Source organism: Diceros bicornis, chromosome 26 (genome assembly GCF_020826845.1).
Source record: "Diceros bicornis minor isolate mBicDic1 chromosome 26, mDicBic1.mat.cur, whole genome shotgun sequence".
Lineage (NCBI taxonomy): Eukaryota > Metazoa > Chordata > Mammalia > Perissodactyla > Rhinocerotidae > Diceros > Diceros bicornis.
In genome coordinates this window covers 21,393,806-21,415,608 of record NC_080765.1, presented here as the reverse complement: position 1 = coordinate 21,415,608, position 21,803 = coordinate 21,393,806, and the positions used below count along the sequence as shown (strand labels likewise).

Here is a 21,803-nt window from a genome sequence, read left to right as displayed (position 1 = left end):
AGACCCCACCTCTTCATTCCTAGGAGCCTCCTGTCAACTGCCATCGTAAGGATCTGGAGAGGCCACCCAGTGTGGCTGAGGTATGGGCATGTGAGCTAAGAAATTGGAGTGGGGGCTGGGCAGAGTGCAGGTGGGAAGATAGGCCTCTCTGACCCCCTGCTTTCTCTAGTCCCCTCAGCCTTGTTTGCCTGGAGCCGAGTTCCACTGCCCAGTTGTCTTCAAGCAAGAGATCCTCGTCCAAGTGATCGGGACTGTGGAGCTGGTGGGGGAGATCGAGGTAGCGCCTGCTGACAGCAGACATGAAGTGGTTGTGGGGGGCCTCGAGGGGTGGGGGGTAGGCTTCCTCACCATGTAGTCCTCCTGCATTTTTTTGGTTCTATCTCGATGAAGTATCCCCACAGTTGCAGATGAAAGAGAACCATGATTTGTTTGAAATTTGCATGGCTGTTTTCATGGGCCTACAGACAGTTCTTCTATGTTCTTTATATGAAAAATTTCCTTCCAACAATGTGGAGTGGCACATTAGATGCTACAGTAGAGAACTGAGTAGAAGCCCACTAGAACCCATTCTCCACTGCTCCCCGTTGAGTTGAGGTGGGGGCAGAAGTGAGTGGGTTCTTGGTCCTTGTTCTTGCTGGCCCTGATGCTTTCCCCCACCCTCCCACAGGCCTCCTCCATGTTCAGCCTCTGCAGCTCTCTCTCCATCTCCTTCAACAGCAGCAAGCATTTCCACCTCTATGGCAGCAATGCCTCTCTGGCCCAGGTATCTCTCTACCTCCTCAGTAGACCCAGGAACAGAGATCAGCAGAGGATATGAGGAACCCCAAGGGGGAGCTGGAAGAGCTAGAGCTGGAAGTGGGAGAGCCCCGCAGAAGGGTGAGCATAGCACAGTAAGAACCGCCCCATAGCCAGAGCCATCAGCCTGGGCAGAGGCTTCCTGGAAGCCGTGAGCTCCCCGCCACCACTGGTGGGCAAGCAGACCACAAGGTCAGCTGTCTGAGATGTGTCAGGTAAAGATCAATTTGATGGCAGCTCAGCAAAGGGGTACCCGTCCCACTGGCAGAGCGTGAGGGAAGGCGCTCTAAGTAGAGAGAGCAGTGAGAACAGGGCTCAGAGTTGAGAGAGTGGGCAGGGCAGGTTTAAGAGCAGGAAGCCTAGAGCAGGAGAAGGGAAGTGGCAGCTTTTAGCTTTTTACCTTTTTAAGGTAAGCAGAAGCCAGGTTCTAGAAGGCTTTGCCTGCTGAGCTGAGATTCTGGCATTTTATCCTTCTGCTGAGGGGAAGCCATTTAAGGGTTTAAGGTAGGCCATGGTGCTTGTTTGCCAGTTGGCTCTGGTTGGCTGCAGTGGAAGGTATACTGGAGAGAGAGGGTCTGGGCCCAAGCCCAGTGTCATGATACAGTCCAAACTGGAAATGCTAAGACCTAGAGATGGAGGTCAAATTCATAAGTAAATGTTAGGGATGGGAAAGGCTTCTTCCCTGCGCTTCCCTCCTCTGCTCTTCCCCCAGGTCATCATGAAGGTTGATGTTGTATATGAGAAGGAAATGCTCTATCTCTACCTGCTGAGCAGCATCGGGGGACTGTTGCTGCTGTTGCTGATTTTCTGGGTGCTCTACAAGGTGGGAGCTTTTGGGAATAAAGGGCATTGCTGAGATATCCAGGCTGCAGAAAGGGGAATGGGCAGGAGTCAGGGAGGAGAATACCAAGATCAATACCAAGGAGTGTTAAAGCTAGGTGGGGCCTCGGCTTACTCCCTCCTTCTACAGATGAGGCTGCTGAGGCCCAAAGAGCAAGTGAGACTTCTCCCCCATCCTTCCACCAAGCAATGGCAGAGCCAGGACTAGGTACCCAGGAAAAAGGACTCTCCCACGTGGGGAGGGCCAGGCACTGGGCTACAGAGGCGCGTACCACAAACATGGTCCCTGCCTTCGTGGAACACACAGTCCAATGGGGTAGACAGACAGGAACACACATGACGAGGGCTCCACTAGGGGGCCTGTGTGCTCTGGAGCCTATAACACAGGAGCCTAACAGGCTGGGGAGTCTGGGAAGGCCTCCCAAGAGAGGTGGTTTTTGAGTTAGGATTTGAAGGATGAGTAGAAGTTAGCCAGAGGAAGAGTGCTGGAGGGTAGATGTTCCATGGGAAAAACTCAAATATTCCAGAAAGGAGAATATACAAAATCAAAGTTTCTTCCTATTGCACCCCTAGAGGGTTGTCATTATCAGCCATTTTGTTTCTGTTCTTTCAGGTTCTAATTTTATTGTTAAAATATGTGTGTATGTGCGAGCATGAGAGAGAGAAAGAGAGAACAGTCAGTGTATGTGTATATATGTAGAAAAAGTCAATGGAGTAATACCATAGATACCACTTGTATTTTCCCTGGATATTTCCCTGGATATCTTGATGTCTTTCCATCTAAGCACAATCAGATCTACCTCTTGCTTTGTAACCCGGGTGTTTTTCTGCTGTCTGGATGCCCCACCTCTTTTTTTTTTTTTTTTTTTTTTTGGTGAGGAAGATTGCCCCTGAGCTAACATCCATTGCCAATCTTCCTCTTTTTGCTGAGGAAGATTAGCCCTGAGCTAACATCTGTGCCCATCTTCCTCTATTTTTGTATATGGGACAGCATGGCTTGATGAGCGGCGCGTAGGTCTGTGCCCAGGATCGAACTCGCAAACCCTGGGCCACCAAAGCGGAACTGGCGAACTTAACCACTACGCCACTGGGCCAGCCCATGGATGCCCCACCTCTTACTCAACAAGTTCCCTATTGATGAGCGTTTAGATTGTTTGTCATTTACGTACATCTCTTTCAAACAATGTGAACAAAAAGGCTCTTGTTACCCACATCTTTGCACACTTGTCCAAATAGTCCTTAGAATTGATTCCTAGAGCTGGAATTGCTGAGCCAAAGAATATATATATGTTTTGAGCTTTCAACAGAGAGTGCATGGCACAGACTAGGCACCAGATAAGTGCGGGCTCTTACTGTTATTACTAGATGTTGTCACATCACCCACCTAAGATATTGGTACATGACATTGTGATGAGCCTAAAGAATGAACTATGAAATGTACAGCTTTTTAACATGTTGCCAAGAACCCTCACCCCGTCCCCGGAGCAGACACCATGAGTCTGTGCACAATACGACTTATTAACATAAAGGGTGCTTTCACGTTTTGCCGGGGCCAACTGGTCCAACGTGCTCCGTGGACTTTTTGCTCACTCAATTTTTATCTTCCTATAGGTTGGCTTCTTCAAACGGAACCTGAAGGAGAAGATGGAGGCTGACGTAGATGCCTCAAATGGAATCCCTGCAGAAAACTCTGAGCAGCCAGCGTCTGGGGAAGAGGCTGTGGATCCTGGCTGCCTGGATCCCCTCCGTGACGAGGAGGCCCAGGATGGAGGTGGCAAAGACTGAGGCCCAGGCCTGATGCAGAGGGTCCAGGACTGGACTTGGGATGCCTGGTGCCAGTCTGCCTCTACCTGCATTTCACTGTGTGTCTTCGGGCAAGTCACTGCCCCTCCCTAGGCCTGTTTTCCTATCTTGGATATGGAGCTCATTCCTGCCCGCCTCCTTTTGCAGGCTCGTGGTGAGGATCCACTGACGGATGGGCCAGGAAGGCTACAGAGGTGAGGGCTTGTAATGTCAGATGGTCCTGGCTTCCATCAGCCCCTCTTAGTTTCTTCCGCTGGAAGAGAACGTCTGATCCAAATTTGGAGAAACCATAATCTCAGGACCTAGTGACACTCCCAGCCCTCACACCCACCTGCCCTTAGATGTCCACAGAGGCTTCAGACTTCCAGAACCTTGCCCTGCACTCACTCCTGCCAGGAGTCCAGTCAGCTTCCCATTCTGCTGCCAGAGAACAAGTCTGTGTCACTACACTGCTGCTGCATACCCCTTACCCTTTGGCTAAAGACCAAATTCCTTAACGTGCCTTCCCAAATCTGCAAAATATCCTTAATATGTCGATGCAAGATTGGGCCCCTGTTGCCTTCCCAGCCTCCTCTAGAGACATTCCACCTCCCTTTCTAAGCTTCAGTTACATCAGCCTTTCTCGCTTGCCAGGCTCCTTCCTGTCTCACTGCCTTCACCCGGACTGCTCTCTCTGCCTGGAACATTCCTCCTGCCTCCTTTTCCTGGCTTACTCTCACTCAGCCTTCAGATCTCAGCTCATGCATCACTTCCTCAGGGCAGCCCCCGACCCTGACTCAGTTGGGCTCCTGTATTATACACGCTTACACTAGCCTGCACTTGGCCCTCATCGCACGGATCATATTTGTTAATCGTCAAATGATTTACTTAATATCTGTCTCTCAAATTAAACAGTGAACTCCATGAGGGTAGGGACCATACCTGTCTTCTTCACCTTGGGATCCTAGTGATACCACAGAGCCAGACACATAGTAGGTGCTTGAACAATTTCATTGAATTAGGGAGGGAGCCTGCGGGAAGATAGAGAAAAAAGTTTGGATGGGCCGTGGCATCCCCATCCTTCAAGGCTCAGTCTTCCTCAGATGCCTGGCCCCTCCTGCCACAGCCCCACCAGGACTCCATCACACCCCACTGTGGCCCCCACTGTGAGACTGTGAGCTCAAGGGTGGGGACCATAATCTGTTCACCCGGCTCCCCAGTACCAAGCACAGTGCCTACATATATTTATCCAATAAGTGTGAAATTTTGTCCAATTTTGTGATGTTTTTATGCTTGGTGTAACATTCCAGCCTGGCTCAATTAAATCAGTGTTTCCTTCTCAACCCTTTCACTAAGTGGGACCAAAACAGTCAGCTCTTCTTTTTCTTTTCTTTTCTTTCTTTCTTTTTCTTTTCTTTTTTTTTTTTTTTTTTTTGCCATGATGACCCTTAGAGACTGACCTGCACCTGACATTGTGAGTTAATTCAAAAGAGAAGCTGGGAGAGAGACACAGAAAGTGAGAAAAGGTTAGGGAGGCATCGACAATTCATTAAGATGTGAGAATAGACGCTCCCTGACCCCCTTTTTTAAAGCAATGATTGGAGGGGCCTCACTCTCAGCCCCCCCTCCCCATAGAAGGGACAGAGGGGGCTAGTCAGTGCTGCCCTCTTGTGGTCAGTAGGACCCCAGGGGAATATTGTGTAAGTCTAAGCCAGCTCCCGGTCCGGCGCTAGGTGGTGAGAAACAACATTTGGTCCCCCAAGCAGTGACCTTTGATGGCTCCCTTCTGCCCATAAGGGAGTAAGTGAACATTCCCAAGCCTGGCATACAAGGCCCAGAACAGTCTTTCAAAGCCTGCCGGCCTCTCCAGCCTCATCAAGCCCCTTCTGGATAAGTGAGACATCAGGAAAGAAGAAGAGAGGCCTCATTTCCCAGAGAGGGGAAAAAATGTTTTAACTCTAAGGAATATCACAGAACTATTAAAAGTACATGAAATTATCTGTGGGTCGCGTGAAACATAAGTCAAGTTCTATTCATTTCTTGAGTGCTTTGTGTCAGGCCCTGTTCTGGGCTCGGAGGGCAGGGTGATGAACAGACAAATAAGTCCTTGCCCTCAGAAAGTTTCACTCCCATGAGAAAACAGAGTAAAAGAGGAGAAATGTGGTTCGAGGTAGTGATAACGGCCATGAAGATACTAAAGAGGGATAACAGGTTACAGGGTGATGGAGAGGGCCCTTTTAGATAGGTGGTCAGGGAAGTCTCTCTGAGGAGGTGATATTCTGTGACACTAAAAAAGAAAAGAAAAAGTGAATATTTTCATCAAAGCAGGAAGCAAGAAAGCACAGAAAATCTGGGAGGTTCATTTCAGGAACAGACCTGCCATCATCATGCCCAGGAATTTATATCCCAACTCACTTAACAGCACCTGTCCTCACATACATACACTTTCTCTGTCTCTCTCCCTTTGTACATGCTTTTCCCCTTGCCAGCAGGTCCACCTCTTTTCTATCCATTAAAATCTTTTCAAAGCTTTCCTCATCTTGTCCGTTCCTAGACAAAATGACCGTTCCATCACCACCTTGTTTATACCTCATCGGGGCACATAACTGTGGTGCTGATTGTGTGGGCTCCTATCTCAAGAGTAGGAGGTTCTGGAAGGCAGGACTCAAGCCTCACTCACGTGTTACCAACACTGACCCCTCACTGGGGCTGGCACAGAGGAAGTGTTCAATAAAGGTTTGATTCCGTGGCCCTCAAATGTTTTGGTCTCTAGATCCCTTTACACTCTTAAAAATTGAGGGTCCCCAAAGAGCTTTTGTTTATATGGGTTATATTATTGGTGTTTATCCAATTAGATATTAAAATGGGGAAATTTTTATTTTATTTATTTTGTGTGTGTGTGAGGAAGATCAGCCCTGAGCTAACATCCGTTGCCAATCCTCCTCTTTTTGCTGAGAAAGACTGACCCTCGGCTAACATCTGTGCCCATCTTCCTCTGCTTTATATGGGACGCCGCCACAGCGTGGCCTGACAAGCGATGTGTTGGTCCACACCTGGGATCCAAACCCACAAACCCGGGCCGCCAAAGGGGAGCATGCGAACTGAACTGCTATGCCACTGGGCTGGCCCCAAAATGGGGAAAATTTTAAAACAAGAACACCCAAGCCCACATTCCAGGTGAGCCGTCAGACTGATGACATATGTCATCACATGTCATGCAGCCTCTAAAAAACACTGTACTTGTGGGAGAAAAAGAGTGAAAGACTAAATAACATCTTAGTATTGTTAGGAAAATAGTCAAAACCCAGTCGGTCCTAGGTTTCAGTCCAGGCTCTGCTGCTTCCTAGCTGTGTGACGTGGGGCAGTTACCCTCTCTGGGACTTGCTTCTTCATCTGTAAAGTGGGAATAATAACTGTATATCCCTCAGAGCTGTTATGAGCATTAAATGAGATAACACTTGTAAACTGTTGAGCACTGTTCCCAGTACTTATGTGCTTGATAATGGTGGTGGATAGAGATGGTGGTTTAGTTGCGCAGGATGGTGTGCTAAAAGCAGCATGCTGGACTCCAAGTTAAAAGACCTGGTATTGGAGTCCTAGCTCTTCCACCACGATGCTGGGGAAGACATGTGCTCTTTCTGGGTCTGGTCTGTTCCACCTAGGATCTGAAGGTACCTCAGGAACTGCCATGGAAGAGAGGGGTGGTGGGGCTGATTATATACTAAATTATATACTAAGGTCTGTGCATACAGGCTACTTTATCAATGAAGCACCACAGGCACTGTGCCCAGGCCCTCCCAGCTTCCAAGGGCCTGCGAATACATTTGGGAGCTGAAAAAGAAATCAACTTCAAAATATAAAACTTAGGGCTGGCCCCGTGGCTTAGCGGTTAAGTGCACGCGCTCCGCTACTGGCGGCCCGGGTTCGGGTCCCAGGCGCGCGCCGACGCACCACTTCTCCGGCCATGCTGAGGCCACGTCCCACATACAGCAACTGGAGGGATGTGCAGTTGTGGCATGCAGCTATCTGCTGGGGCTTTGGGGAGAAAAAAAAAAGAGGAGGATTAGCATGGATGTGGCTCAGGGCTGATCTTCCTCACACACACACACACACACACACACAAATATATATATATATAAATTAAATTGTATAATTGAAATAAATATTGAAGTAAATGTCTACAAGTGTAATCTCACGTCAGGTGGTCAAATGCAGTTCTATTCAACGTATATAGTTACATATATGAACTATATTAATGTGGGAGTTGGAGTACTTTAATATTTGAAATTATATGTGGTAGGGTGTCTGTATAAAAATGAGCATAAAGTTTACAAAGGTCTTTAAAACACTGTGAGATTTCTCTTGAAAAATAATGTTTTACTCCAAAAATAATTAAAACTTTGAAAACCACTGCAATCAAACCGTATTGAACTACATGATCTCTAAGGCCCTTCCAGAGCTTGCCCATCATGAGAGGCTGGAGTGAAATGTGCTTAGAAAAGCTAATTGCTCTTGACAAGCTACAAGGCCCTGAGGATGGGCATGGGGCTGGGGGTGATGTCACAAGCTACAAGGCCCTGAGGATGGGCATGGGGCTGGGGGTGATGTCAGGATTCTGAGGCCCAAGAGACCTTATAGAGTGATGACTCCCCACCTGCCTGTGTGGCCAAGCTGCTGGGGGCAGGTGGAGGCTGGCAGACGTGGTCTGAATGTCTCATTTGCCTCTTAGCCACGGAGTGACTTTGAGCAGGTCACTTAGCTCTGTGAGCTCCATTTTCCTTATCTGTGAAATAGAATGAAGCAACCTTCACAGGACACTTTCAGGCCCTTAGTAGGTGTTCATCTCAAGACGTGCTCAGCAGATGGGTGATTCTCCGAGACATGGCCTGTCCTCCTCAGCTAAGCACAACAGGTCACACCCCAGAATCCCCCCGACTCACTGATGGCACCAACTCCCCATCCTTTCCTGAGGAGCCAAGTGTTAGGAGGGCTGAGGCTCAGATGGGAAAGGAAAGTAGGATAAAGGTGGAGTGGTAGCAGGGTGGTTACATTAATAGGTACAGGAGTCCTAAAAAGGAGGCAGAGTTGTGGCAAATCAGGCCCAGCCTGGTGGGAGAGTCTTAAAGGCTGGAGTCGTCCAATCCTCATACAGGGTCCTATAGGTACCCCCTATGGTTGGAACTGCAGATAATCCCTGTGGTTCTGGTCAGTCAGGGTCTGCACAAAGTGGTGGCTAGAGGTTCCAGCTGGGGAGGGGAAGAGGGATGGTGCTGCTGGGTGCTGGGAGCCAGGGAGAGACGGAAAGCAGGCTCTATGCCTGAGTATGGGAATAGCGTCCGTTTTCCAGCCCAAGGACAGACTCTCGGTGTTTAGGAAGAGGGATCTCCACGAAGTTAAGGGCTTTCTCACACCTCCCACACTGGGCTCCCTGTGTGTTCGTGCAGCATTCAAAGCATGGGACCTGAACTTGGGCAGATGTCAGCAAGTCATGTCTCCTGAGCCTCAGGTCATAAGATTCCAGTTAACACTGAATATAAAAGCACTTCCCAGACAAGGCCTTATGGCTTCACTGGCAGTTTGTAGTTATGACCTAGTGCCTCCCACTGCCCAGGGCACTATCCATGCACACATTTTAAGGACAAGTCTCTTTTACCACATGAAGGTTTTTATTGAACTCAAATTCAGGGGTTCCAAGCCTGAGGAAGACAAGGCAGGCTGGGGTTTGCTCTCAGAGGCCCAGGCCCCACCCCAGGGCCCCACTCCCCATCCCATCTACCCTCACCCCTTCCTGACTCAACGAGGGTCTCAGTAGCTACCAATCTAAGCTACCCCACTCTAATTAAGTAACCCTCCCCCTCCCTCCTCCCACCCCCACCTAGCACTTTGCCAAGCCAGGCAGCCACCAAGGGGCATGCTGCTGCTGAGGCCTGCTCTCTGCTGACCTCTTTCTGGATCTCTCCCAGAGCCTCCTGCTGCCTGTTTGGCCTCCCTCCAACCCCTCTTCATAGCCCATTTCCCCTAAGTCTCTAGGGCATGTAACTTCCTCCACCCTGGCCCCCTCTCCTCCTAGAATCCTCAACTCCTTTCTCCTCCAGCTTTTTTCATTACTCTCTGTAAAGATTTCTCCAGCTCCCCAGCCCCTTCTCTTCTGCCCACCAGCTCCCCAGCCCTGAGAGGGCCCCAGGTCAGCGCCGGCCGGCTGCGTGGGTCCGCTGGTGGCGGATGAGGTCGGAGCTCTGTGAGAAGGCCTTTCCACAGTCATCGCACTTGTAGGGCCGCTCCCCGCTGTGGACGCGGTGATGCTGCAGCAGCGTTGAAGAGCGGCAGAAGCCCTTGCCGCACACGGCGCACCTGTAGGGCCGCTCGCCGGTGTGGGAGCGCTGGTGCTGAATCAGCGTCGAGGAGCGGTTGAAGGTCTTGCCGCAGTCGGGGCAGCTGTAGGTGCGGCCCGGCAGGTGCGTGCGGGCATGGATGGCCAGCACAGAGCTCTGGCCAAAGCGCTTGCCGCACTCAGGGCACTTGAAAGGCTTCTCACGGGCATGGCTGCGGGCATGGGGGATAAGTGCCGAGCGCTGGGAGAAGCTCTTGCCACAAATGCCACAGCTGAAGGGCCTCTGCCCGGTGTGCACCCTCTGGTGACTACGCAGGGATGAGTTTTGGCTGTAGCACTTGCCGCACTCGGGGCAGCTGTAGGGCCGCTCGTGGCTGTGGGTGCGCTGGTGCCGCAGGAGGTAGGAGCTGTCACCGAAGGCCTTGCCACAGTGTGGGCACTTGTAGGGCTTCTGACCAGAGTGGGTGCGCTGGTGGCGAAGCAGGTAAGAGCTGTCAGCGAAGGCCTTGCCACAACGGGGACACTTGTAGGGCCGCTCGCCGGTGTGGGTGCGCTGGTGTTTGATGAGGTCAGAGCTCTGGGAGAAGGCCTTGCTACAGACCTCACATTTATAGGGCTTCTCACCCGTATGGATGCGCTGGTGCTGGATCAGGGTGGAGCCCCGCCCAAAGCTCTTCCCGCAGATGCCGCAGATATTAGGTCGAGGGCCCTGCCCACCCCTGGCCCGGCCACCCCGTCGGCCTGGACCCCGAAGGGTCCCTGTCAGGCCCAGGGGATTTTGGAGCATCTCAAACTGGGGGGTAGCCAGCAGGGCCCCTGTGGGCATCTCAAAAGGTGGCCCTAGGGGCAGGCCCCCTGTGGGCTGCTCCCCAAACCCCTGGGTGAAAGAGTCCAAGGGGTGGACTCCCAAGGGGATGCTCAAGGGATTCTTTTCCTCCGGATTCAGAATCATCTCTGCACCTTCCTGGAATTTGGAACTTTGAGCTTCAAATTCAGGGCTTTGGGTTTTGAACTCAGGATTCTGGGGTTCAAATCCAGGGTTCTGGCGTTCATACCCCGGGCTCTGGGATTCATACCTAGAGCTTTGAGATTCATACCCAGAGCTCCGGGGTTCACACCCAGGGCTCTTGGGTTCATATCCAGGGCTCTGGGGTTCATATCCAGGACTCTGGGGTTCAAATCCAGGGCTTTGGGGCTCATACCTAGGGCTCTGGGGTCCAAACTCAGGGCTCTGAGAATCTGATTCAGGGCTTCTGGGTGCAAATTCAGGGCTTGGGGGCACAAACCCAGGGCTTCGGGACTCAAAACCTGGGCTTTCAGGCTCAAACCTGGGGCTTTGGGATTCAAACTCTGGGCTTTGTGGCTCAAACCCAGGGCTCTGGGGTTCAAGCCCAAAAGGTATCTCTTCGACCTCATAGGCCCCAGTGCCTTCTTGCTGAGAAATTTCCTCTTCCTCATTCTCACTCATGTTGCCTGCAGGATCAAAGAGTTACAGAAAACCCAGATTGTGTAGGGTCTGGAAGGTCCCTGGGTCCCACCATTAGTTGCCACAAACCTCTCCCTCCTCCTCAAGCAGGGTCGCTGGCCCTTGGGCAGGTGCTGAAATTGCCAGGCTGAAATTGCCACCTCCCCTTCAGCAAACCCCCGCCCCCGCCTCCTCGAAGTCCCAGGTGTCCAAGCCCCCGGCTCTCTTCCCCTCCCACAGACCACAAACCCCTCTCCCGCTCCCAGGCGCGATCCTCGGAGGGCGCTCCCTCCCTCACCTTTGAGGGACCCTTCGGGGCTCCCCATTTCGTCAGGACTTTGCACATCCCGGGGCTCGAGGCCCCACGGCGACGCCTCCCGTTCCATCCCCGCCGGCTCCCAGTGCGGCGGCGGCGGCGATGGCGGACGATCCTGCGACCCGGCCTGAGAGCCCTGAGACCCGGGCCCTCGCCGCCCGCCCGCTCAGTGCCGCCCAGGGAACCTGGCTGTCCAGCCCCGGCCCCCGAGGCCGGACGTCTTGACCCTGGGCCTCTCCGGCCCGCTGGGCCCCTCCCCTACCCGCGGCCCCGCCCCCACCCACAAGATCTCGGTTTGTCCTGGGGCCTCACAGGCCCCCACGCGTCGTGGCCTCGGAGATGAGGGGCTTTACGACTGGCCCTGCCGCCCCCGGATACCGGTCCCCGCCGGAGACCCCGCCGTCCGGTCCCCCAGCCCCCCGGCTGGGCTGCGGCTGTTCGACCCCCTCCCCTCGCACAGGAAGTGTCCGTCCGCGGCCAGTTTCCCCCGCTGGCTAGCGCCGCGGCCTCTCTAGGAGCGGCTGGAGGTGGAAACTCGTTGGCATTAACCCTGGGCTGGATGGCCCCGGAGTTGAGGTGGGGGGTTATGGGGCGCCCTGGAGCCAGCGGGAGAGGCTGGGGCAGTTTGTGTGCCTATGTCCTAGGTTTCCGTCCGTCTAGGGGCCTATCTGTCCATCTCCAGGGCCTTACGTCCCTCAGTGCCTGTGGCCAAGGGCGAGGCGACAAGCGAGACCAAGGTCAGGGAGAAGGAGCGACACTTCCCGCCGCCAGCGGGGGCGGTGTCTAGCTCCCCTCCCCTCCCCAGCCTCGGGGTCAGCTCCGGCCGCGCCTCAGGGACCTGGGCAGACCCCCACCTTGGGCTCATCGAAGCTCCTGAATCTGGGACCCCCTCGTCCTAGAACTCCACTCCCCAACACCGGCGCACCCACCGCACTCCTCCTGGCCCCCTCCTCTCTCTGCTCCTTTTAATCTCCACCCTTCCCCCCCTCCAAGAGGGCTAGGATCGTTGCCAAGGAAACAGCCGCGCCTCAGGTTTCTAGAGGCACCGCCCCTACCACCCAAGGAGCTCAGCGATTGGCCGGTGGAGCTCGTGCTCTCACCGTCCCACCTCCTCCCACAACACCAACTGCTGGGCGTTAACTGTCGCCAGGGAACGCGAGGCACCTTTCTGATTGGTTGGAGGGTGCTCAGGCCGGTTCCGCCTCCTCCTCCAGCAAGAAGTGCCTGCGGCAGGAGTGGGAGGGTAGTACCTGGCGTCTCCCCTCCTGCGGGGCCTGTGCTTTCAGAACTTTTCCCGCCCCCATTTACTCTTCACTGTGTTTTATCTTTCTGAAGAATGAAGGCAGGGCATCTGAGGACAGACACCCTTCCTCTCCCGTTCCCCTCCACACTCCCTTTCCCAGCACTTTTCTTCCTACAGGTTCCAGGTGCTGAAGGGGCCAGTCTGGGGACCCTCCTGCCGAGAGGAGGCTGCTTTCTTTTCTATTATTACCCTGCCTCTCCCCTCCTCCTTCCCCTAAACCCAAAGCCTGAGTTTAACTCAATCCCTAGTAGCCTTAGTCCCTGATACCTGGATTTTCTCACAGGGAGGCAGGGATGCTATGGGAATTCCTTCCAGGTGAAAGTGATAGAGTTCAGGCAGGGAAGTGGACAGGCAGCGAATCATGTGGCCTTTAAGGTAGCTAAGAAGTCTCCAGTCCTTTCTGACTTGGATAGATGCTTGTAGAGGAAGGGAACCTGAAAAACACTGCCCTAGGTGCAGCTTTGAATCAAGGAGAAAGTGGCCCTGGAGAGACAAGTTAATAGGATCCAATTCTTGTCCCTTTTCTAACCTTGCTGCTAAAACTAGTTTGGCAGAGTTCTTGACAATTCATGAGCCAGAGTCTCCTGTGTGCATGATGCAAGAGCCATGGATTGTGTTTTGTTGCCTTCCCAGACAAATGAAGGGAAGAAACTGGTTAGGAGGAAAGATGCTATCTTCCATTCTCCAGAAAAGAGATGAGAACAGGAATTTGGAGAATTCCAAGTGGTAAAAACCTGGAGATAAGCAATCTCAATGGAGCTTACAAATAGAATCACAGACAGATATCTTCCTACGAATTAAGTAGGGGACCTTTCCGCCCTCCAGAGGAACAGCTTCCAGCTGCATGCCTCTCTCCCATCCCAATGTCTGTCTGTCCTAAAACCTTTGCTAAGAATGGCTCACATAGTCCAGCACTAGAGGGCCCACACAGACAGAACACCCTACAAGTGCACTGATTATGGGTAGAGCTGGACCTGGGGCACCCCCTGGTCATCCCCAGCACTCACACAAGGGAGAGACAGTAGTCTCCTTCATGAGACTTTTCTCTGACCTCTGACCTGCTTACCCAACAGAAAATTCACACAGGAGAGCAGCCATCTCCTGCAAAGTGTGTGGCGAGGCCTCCAGCCACAGCTCTGACATAGTCCACTGCCTGCACTCAGCATAGCATAGGCCAAAAGCCTCAGGTGTAGCAGAAGTTGGGCCAGGGCTTCAAACTGCTTTGGCACCAGCATTTCTGCATGGAAATTCAGCCTCACTAGTGCTTAGAGTAAGAATGGCCGGCTTCCAGACAGCGTCCTCCAGCACCAGTCCTGTATATGCAATGGGCCTTCAAAAGGCAGCCAGCCTCCGCCTGCCACCTGCCCGCAGTGAGAGGCTCTAAGCACAGGGAAGCCTCTGATGAGGGTTCCAACTTGACCCAGCACCAACTACTCCAAGGCAGGAGTCCACTGACCTCATTGGACCACTGTGTCCTGGAGAGGAGGAGCCCTGTGTGTGTCCTGAGTTGGGCGGCCACTTTGTCCACAGCATCATCCCCTGGTGTGCAGCAGCACTGGGACAGACTTGTTCAGCACGCAGCCAAGGCTTATGGTCCAGCTAACTTGGCCCACACTGCAGGCCCACACTTGAGATAGCCTTCATAAAGGTTCTCAGTGTGACCGGGGCTCCTGTGTGAACTGCTCCCTCCCTGCCTGCAAAGGACAAGCCCTCTAAGAGGCCTTCTATCAGATGCTACAAGAGATGCCCCAGTATATTCAAGAAGATTTGAGGTATCCAGGAAGAGATCAGCCATGGTACAGGCCCCTTTGGGAAGAACAAAGGAAATGGGACTCTGCGTATGGCTAGGCCATGCCCTGGTCTGACACATTTGGAACAGGCCCTGAGACCCACCCCTGCTCTTGCAAAGCTAAGAGCAGCTAGAAAGTAATGTTTTGTTCAGAGCAGTGGTTCTCTCCAACTTTAGCAGGCATAAGATTCCATCCCTGGAGATTCTAATTCAACAGGCCAGAGACAGTGCCCAGGGAGCTAACTACATTTTAAAGAGATACTGCATGTGATTCTGTGGCAGAAAAGCCTTTGAAAAATACTGGCCTAGAGCAAGTTTTAGCTTCTTTGGATCATAAACATCTTTGCACATCCTGGTCCTAGAAAGATACACATCAACAAACATTCCAAAAAAATTTAGGGATCTTTGATGTTCAAATCAATACTTACCCTTATTTTATATGGCTTGGATAAGCTAGGGATGGGCCGTGTGGTAATGGCCTTGACCTCGCACTCTGACCACGTGGATGGGGCTCATTCTGTCTGGTGCAGACAAGCATTTCTCCTGACGCACCAAGGAAGCCCTAGGAACTCTTCCTGGCTTAAACCGTTTCAAGGTCTGAGCCTCAAAGACCTGTAGTAGCAGAGACAAAAGGGAGCCCTACCTTTGGTGGAAGTATCAGTACCGAGAAATGAGGAGCTAGGGCCGGCCCCGTGGCTTAGCGGTTGAGTGCGTGTGCTCCGATGCTGGCGGCCCGGGTTCGGATCCCGGGCGCGCACCAACGCACTGCTTCTCTGGCCATGCTGAGGCCGCGTCCCACATACAGCAACTAGAAGAATGTGCAACTATGACATACAACTATCTACTGGGGCTTTGGGGGAAAAAAATAAATAAAAAAAATTAAAAAAAAAAAAAGAAAGAAATGAGGAGCTAAGAATGGAGTGAGGCTGAGACTTAAGCATTTCATGACACTCAAAAATTGATTAAATGGGGGCCGGCCCAGTGGCGTAGTGGTTAAGTTCGCGCGCTCTGCTTGGGCGACCCAGGGTTCACCCATCTGGATCCTGGGCGTGAACCTATGCACCACTCACCAAGCCAGGCTGAGGTGGTGTCCCACATACAAGAACTAGAAGGACATACAACTAGGATAGACAACTAGGTACTGGGGCTTTGAGGAGAAAAAAGGAAAAAAAAATTGATTAAATGGTGGAAAGTTGGGTCACGAGGGCAGGAAGCAGGAGTTGGGTCTGGTTTTGGGGCCCTAAGCAAGCCTTGCAAACTTCAAAGCGCTCAGAGAAAGCAGTAATTACGGCACCTTTCATTGGCAAGCTGAGGGCAGGGTCCAGATCTGGCTTTGAGGCTGTGCTGAGAACCGGTGTTGCAAGCTGGGCTTTCCCCAGGCAGCCCTGAGGGTTAGGGGAGGGTAAGGGCTGTGCACTGACTTCTCTAGGGAATTAAAAACTTGTACAAAGGTAGCTCTGACTGCCAAGGTACCTCTTCTCATCCCATGTCCTTGTGACAAGGTGGCACATGAGCCAATCCTCCCAGTCAAGTTTAGGGCCAGATTTGAAGATTAGGTTGGAATCAAGTCAGTTCATTACCTGAACAGTGTCTCTTCTTTTAGAAGTTTCTCCAGGTTGACAAATCTGGTTTCTTTCTAAGGTAGGCCAGACACGGGGCTGAGTTGGGTGAAGAAGGCAAGTGGGCACAGGCCAGCAGAGGACATAAGGCCCTGCTACTACTCCTTGAGGTGAAGGGTCATCTTGACCAGAGGCAGGAAAGGGTCTGCCCATGGCTGGTACTTCCATCACCTAGACAAGGCTGGGCTCTGACCACAAAAGAATTAGTGGTAGATGGATAATGGAGTCACAAGGTGATAGGGGAGAGATTCTGTGCAGAGCTTGGGAATATAGGTAAGTGCAGTTCCCTCTGGCTGCTAACCCCACCTGTTCCTGGCCTGGTCCCCATTTGTTCATGATGCTAGGTACCTAAAGAGAGTGAAGATGCAAGCTTTGCTTTTGTTTGCCCTGGAACTCTCATTTCAGGCTGGTTTCTCCCTTGCCTTGGTCTGCTAGGTGGTTGCTTTGTCACTCATCTTGTACCTGGGCTTCACTCACACTGCGCTGCTCTGTCCCTAGTCCAGGTCAGTACCTTGGTGCCATCATAGGGAGTGGGCACATGCCTCCAGAACCCTGGCTGAGACACTGGCAAGGAACTCAGAAGTGGTGTGGTCAAGACAGCAGTAAACCAAGAACCCTGGAATCTCACCGTGTGTGTGACCTTGGACAGGTTGCTTGGCCTTCCCCAGTCTACAGTTCCCCAACTACAAAAGGATGGAAAAGCTAAGATCTCTTCCAGTTCAAAAATGTGACGAGGCCCTCCTGGCTGGGTCTAGGGTGGGTAAGGCTGGAGCCATAGGGCTCTTTCCAGGGAGGCCTGAAGAGGAGTGGAGGGTGCTCTCAGGGCCTTCCCCTTCAAAAACAGGAACAGCCAGTCAGCTGAGAGTAGTGCTGTGCTATGGCAGAAATACCAGTTGGTTTGGGCTAAAAGATTTCAGTCTTGACTGCCTCTTCCTGACTGGGTTGTCCTCCCCAAGCAAGATGCTTCCTTCCTCAGGCAGTTATGAGGATGAAATGAGTGGACGGACAAGACAGTACTTCGTAAACCATAAAATGCAATACAAGCAAATATCTAAAATAAAACCTGCTTTTACTTCTCTCCTGCCACCCTTTCACATATATGCTGTCTACCTGAATCCCTGATTCAGGAAAACTTGAATGTTGTAGACCAGTATGCAAACTCAACTGACTAGAGGAGCACAATAGGTCATGCAAATGAGTGGAAAATGCCAGATGGAGAGGGCCTGCTTTGCCAGACACATGGACAAGCCATGAAGAGTGCCAGCTGACACCGGTCAGGAGCCGACTGGTGGGCATGCTGCGCAAGAAAGCACGGGCTCCACAGGGGGCAGCTGCTCCTCAGCTACCGCCAACTGTAGTTTTGTGTGAGCTCAAGTTGAGCTGCCAAATCTTTGAATTTTTCAAGAGACCAGGAACCTGGATTTTTGTGTCAAATATCCCAACTTTTAAATCTTAACCAATAATTTGTAACATTTTTTAACGCTAACTGGGCTGAAAAAATTAAGGCTGCTGCAGGCCAGATTCAGTGCATGGCCATCAGTTTTTAACTTCTGCAGTACAGACAATGGGTAAAACAATGTTCTCCTCTACCATAATCCTCTTAACACATCCAAGCTGAGAAACAGCCTCTTCTTCCCCACAGTGGAGGTCTAACGGGGGTTCTTACCTCAGCCCTAACTCAGTAAACGGGGCTTCTAGGTTCTGGGATAGTAGGAAGCAAGGTGTCAACAGATCAAGCTGGTGAAGGCCTAAGATAACATGGTCCTCATCTCTCAGGTCCAGCTCTTGCCAGAAATTCTGTGACCTCCCTGGAGCCGCCATAGAGGTGCAGGCCCCTGAGCCCAGCTTGGGCCTCAGGCAATGTCTAGATCTTCACCCTTTGCCTTGTCATCTTTAAGGCCATCACCCACACTCCTGGAATATCTCTGGGTAGTGCTGGAAGCCCACAGGTGGGTCCAGGTCCCCTCGGCCAGGGGCCAGGGGCACAGGCAACCCACTGGCCGCCCGGCCCCTGCGCCCCCTGGCACCAGGCCTATGGACCCACTGGTGCTTGGCCATGGCTGACTTCTGGCCGAAGCACCTGCCACACTGAGGACAGGGGTAGGGGCGTTCGCCACTGTGGGTACGCCGGTGGGCTGCCATTTCGGAGCTCTGTCGGAAGCAGCGTCCACAGTCTGGGCATGGGTAAGGCTTCTCGCCTGTATGGGTACGCACATGGCGCCGAAGGTCTGAGGCATGGGCAAAGGCACGGCCACAATCCAGGCAGGGGAAGGGGGTCTCGCCACTGTGGACCCGCTGGTGCTGGTAGAGGGCAGAGCTCTGGCTGAAGCAGCGGCCGCAGTCAGCACAGCGGTAGGGCTTCTCGCCTGTGTGTACTCGGAGGTGGGTGGTGAGGGCAGAGCGCTGAGTGAAGGCCCGGCCACAGTCTGGGCAGCAATGGGGCCGCTCCCCACGGTGGATGGCCCGGTGCTTGCTCAGAGAAGAGGCCTGGCTGAAGCCCTTGCCACAGTCAGGGCAACAGAAGGGCTTCTCCCCTGTGTGGGTATACAGATGCTCCACTAGGGTGGAGCGCCAGGCAAAACTCTTCCCACACATGTAGCAGCCATGACGCTGGTCTGCCCTTGGGACAGGGGGATGGGCACAGAGTGGGGGGCGACCCCGGCGAGGCGCCCTGGATGGCTGCTCTAAACCACTGGGGAACTCAGCAGAAGGGGGTTTGAGACCCTTCAGCCCAGGAGGCCAAGCGTCCACAGAAAGGATCTTCTCCAGTGCCTCAGTCCCTTCTCTTTGTCCTTTCTCTTCCTTGTTTCTGGGATCTGCTGGGAGATAAGGGGAGAGCTCAGACCCTGCCTTATCCTGGTCCATGAATCCCACACCCCATATGGTGACAGAGAAACCTCTTAGATACAGCCACCTTCTGGACCCATAGCTGCCTCTGGGACTCAGCTTGGTACAGGCAGGGAAGCTAGGAGTGACACCTTTTCCTCAGCTGCAAAGGACAGAAAGAAAAGCTTCAGAGCCAGAGAAAAGGAAGGAAGAGAACAACAGCACATTCTATTTCAGGGTTGGGGAAATGGAGAGGAAGATGACATTTTAGCTGGATCATGGAGGATGAGTGGAGGCTTCGAGATGCTCCAGGCAACAGGAACGGCACAAAGAGAGGCACTAACGTGGCTGGCATTGACAAGTTCAGAGGAGCAGGGCACTGTGCAACAGGATGACACGATGAACTGGAGAAAGAAAACAATGGAAGCCAAGAGAAAAGAGGCTGCTACAAAAAAATAACAAAGAGAAAGTAAACTAAAACACAGGAGGTGGCAGAGTAGCTGGAGTGTAGGAAAACAGCAGGAGGGGTGATGTGGAGCTCAAGACAGCTTAAAGACCACCTAGACGTGAGGGGCTCAGATTCACAGGGGCAGGGAGTGGAAAGGCAGGTATGCCAGGGTTCTACACTCCAGCAGGGCCTGGGTCATACTCACAAGCCCCTTTCTAGGCTGAATCCAGAAGCTACGCAGGGACCAGGCAAAATAGCGTTGGCTGAGAAAGCAATTCAGGGAAGAAACTGAGAAGCAGGTAAAGAGTTGGCAGAGGGTAGCAGGATGGGTCAGGCCCAGAGGAAGTCCCCACGAGACAGAGTACCCAATACTTCACCTGTGTCTGCTTCTATCAGACACTCTTCCACCTCGGGATCCCGGGCATCCGGACCCCACAGTTCGGCCTCTTCCTCCACCCAGGAGATGAGGGCTGGCTTGGTGCCTCGGAAGCCTGGGGGAGAAGAACGCAAACCCTACGCTGCCGGGGGGTCGCCTCACGCGTTCCCGACTTCCCGGACCTAGGGCCTCCCATTCCACGTGCAGAACCAGTGGCTGGGCTGGGTGGCCGGGGAGGTGGGCCCCGGCGAGCAGGTAGGGCTCTCACCGAGCGCGCCCAGGTGGCCGTAGGTCTCCCGCATCACGTCCCGGTACAGCGCCCTCTGCGCGGGCCGCAGACACCCCCATTCCTCCGGGGAGAAGTACACGGCCACGTCCGCGAAGCTCACGGCCACGGGCTTTCTCCCCTCGCGCTCGGCCCCGGTTGGCTCCCGCGCGGGCAGCGGGGCCAGAGGCGGCGCCATGGGCAGTGCCAGCCCCGGCGACAGGCCAGCGCCGCCCTCCGTGCCCGAGGACGCCGGGAGAGCGGGCACCGGCCCCTCGCGGGCCCACGAGGGTGGCTACAAACGGAGAGGTGGCGGCTGAAGGTACCCAGAACCAGAACTGAACGGGCCTTCCTCAGAAATGGCGACAGCGCGGCCTCAGGCACTTTGCTCCTGCGCAACCGTGCCCGGATGACGCCGCCCGGTGTCTCCAGGTTGCTTTGTCTTCGAACCCGCAGCCAAAATGGCCGCGCGGGAGAGGCGCCCGGCGCCCCCCACCCCTGCAGGCCAGCGGCCCGACTGCCCGGCGGGAGCGGCCGCACTTCCCGCGCCGCTCCCCGCACCCGCTGGCCCGGACGCGCAGCCTCAGCCCCGCCCAGGTCTGCAGGAAGGACCGAGCGCGGCGGGAGGTCAGCCCCGGCCACCGCAGTGCCAGCCCCGACCCGGCCCGCTCTGCCTGTGTGAATTCGGACGTTATTTTTCGTCGTCGGACCGTTTATAATTGGGTTTCGGCCCATCAGTGGGTGACAGCAGCCTTTCCCAATGTTGAGAATAAAAAGTAGTGGGTAAAAGAGAAACTTCTCTATTGGAAGCTTGTTCAAGACCGAAATTCTGGGAATTTATTTCAGGATATCGGGGGGCAGCTGGGAGAGAGTAGGGTAAGGTCTGAGAAAGGTCAGAAGGACCCTCTTTCTGCAAGCTTACCCTCGCCCCACATGCCCTGCAGGATGCCTCCCAAACATCTATGTATCCCGCAGCTCAAGCCTGGCTCGGGAGCTCCTGATCACACAGACACCTGCAGCCTTGCCCCTGCGTGGATGTCGCACAGGCACCTCCCTCCCTGCAGGGCTCAAACTGAACTCATCCCTTTCTTCCCCCAACCTGCCCCTCCGGGGGCTTTATCTCAGCAAATGGCACCAACTCTCCCCATCGTTTCTACCTCCCATCCTCCCCTTTCTCACACATTTATGGATTCCCTACTCTGTGCCCCTACAAGCCTTCATAAATACCCTGCCCTAAGAAGACTTGACATTTTTCCTTTAGCCAGCTAAATCAGTCACAGCATTTCACACACTTCATGGAAATGCACTAGTCTGAGTCTAGTCTGGAGCGTTTCTGTTTGCCTCCTTCCAAAGGCTTTCCTGAGGCTTCTGCCTGACAACTTGTATCTGGTAGATGCTTCTCCCCACAGCCAGGGAAGCTGGGCAAGTAAAGAGTTGATCACAGCAGAAGCAGGGAAGGAGAAGACAAAACGTCAGGAAAGAGTAAGGATGCAGAGTTGCCCAGGGACTGGACGCCAGCGCTAGCTCTCCCAGTCTCACAGACCCCTGAAGGACTCAAGAGAGAACAAAATTTCCATTAAAAGTGATGGCATTTTGGCCGGCATAGTGGTTAAGTGCGCGCGCTCCGTGGCGGCGGCCCCGGGTTCGG

The 21,803-nt window shown here is 53.4% G+C and overlaps 3 protein-coding genes across 5 annotated transcripts in view; 1 reads left to right on the top strand and 2 right to left on the bottom strand.

Annotated features, from left to right (window-relative positions):
- The window catches only part of ITGAL (integrin subunit alpha L), a 39,244-nt gene extending 33,069 nt beyond the window's left edge, over positions 1 to 6,175 (top strand). For 2 of the 3 annotated variants that reach the window (XM_058569631.1, XM_058569630.1), the window contains exons 27-31: positions 24 to 80; positions 170 to 277; positions 668 to 763; positions 1,508 to 1,618; positions 3,247 to 6,175. In XM_058569631.1, the coding sequence (XP_058425614.1) occupies positions 24 to 80; positions 170 to 277; positions 668 to 763; positions 1,508 to 1,618; positions 3,247 to 3,420 (546 nt within the window). In that variant the 3' untranslated portion in view covers positions 3,421 to 6,175. Of the gene's footprint in view, positions 1 to 23; positions 81 to 169; positions 278 to 667; positions 877 to 1,507; positions 1,619 to 3,246 lie in introns of those variants that run through there. The other variant, XR_009224079.1, reaches the window with a different exon arrangement.
- A 3,116-nt stretch (positions 6,176 to 9,291) lies between these two features.
- ZNF768 (zinc finger protein 768) lies at positions 9,292 to 11,762 on the bottom strand. Its single transcript, XM_058569627.1, has 2 exons — positions 11,512 to 11,762; positions 9,292 to 11,221 (listed from the first exon to the last, which is right to left on the bottom strand). Exons 1-2 carry the CDS (start codon positions 11,597 to 11,599, stop codon positions 9,603 to 9,605), a joined length of 1,707 nt encoding a protein of 568 aa, XP_058425610.1. The 5' UTR covers positions 11,600 to 11,762; the 3' UTR covers positions 9,292 to 9,602.
- A 5,530-nt stretch (positions 11,763 to 17,292) lies between these two features.
- Positions 17,293 to 20,689, bottom strand: LOC131422409 (zinc finger protein 764-like). The gene is made up of 3 exons (XM_058569628.1): positions 20,159 to 20,689; positions 19,892 to 20,005; positions 17,293 to 19,056 (listed from the first exon to the last, which is right to left on the bottom strand). The coding sequence occupies exons 1-3, from the start codon at positions 20,352 to 20,354 to the stop codon at positions 18,143 to 18,145; spliced, it is 1,224 nt and encodes a 407-aa protein (XP_058425611.1). The 5' UTR covers positions 20,355 to 20,689; the 3' UTR covers positions 17,293 to 18,142.
- Between the last annotated feature and the right edge of the window lie 1,114 nt (positions 20,690 to 21,803).

Excerpts from the sequence above, each read along its gene's own strand:
- ZNF768 (XM_058569627.1), bottom strand. The coding sequence starts at position 11,599 with ATGGAACGGGAGGCGTCGCCGTGGGGCCTCGAGCCCCGGGATGTGCAA. Across the intron at positions 11,222-11,511 it reads CCCCGAAGGGTCCCTCAAAG|GCAACATGAGTGAGAATGAG; the intron begins GTGAGGGAGGGA and ends TTGATCCTGCAG.
- LOC131422409 (XM_058569628.1), bottom strand. The coding sequence starts at position 20,354 with ATGGCGCCGCCTCTGGCCCCGCTGCCCGCGCGGGAGCCAACCGGGGCC. Across the intron at positions 20,006-20,158 it reads CGGCCACCTGGGCGCGCTCG|GCTTCCGAGGCACCAAGCCA; the intron begins GTGAGAGCCCTA and ends CTTCTCCCCCAG. Across the intron at positions 19,057-19,891 it reads TCTGATAGAAGCAGACACAG|ATCCCAGAAACAAGGAAGAG; the intron begins GTGAAGTATTGG and ends ATCTCCCAGCAG.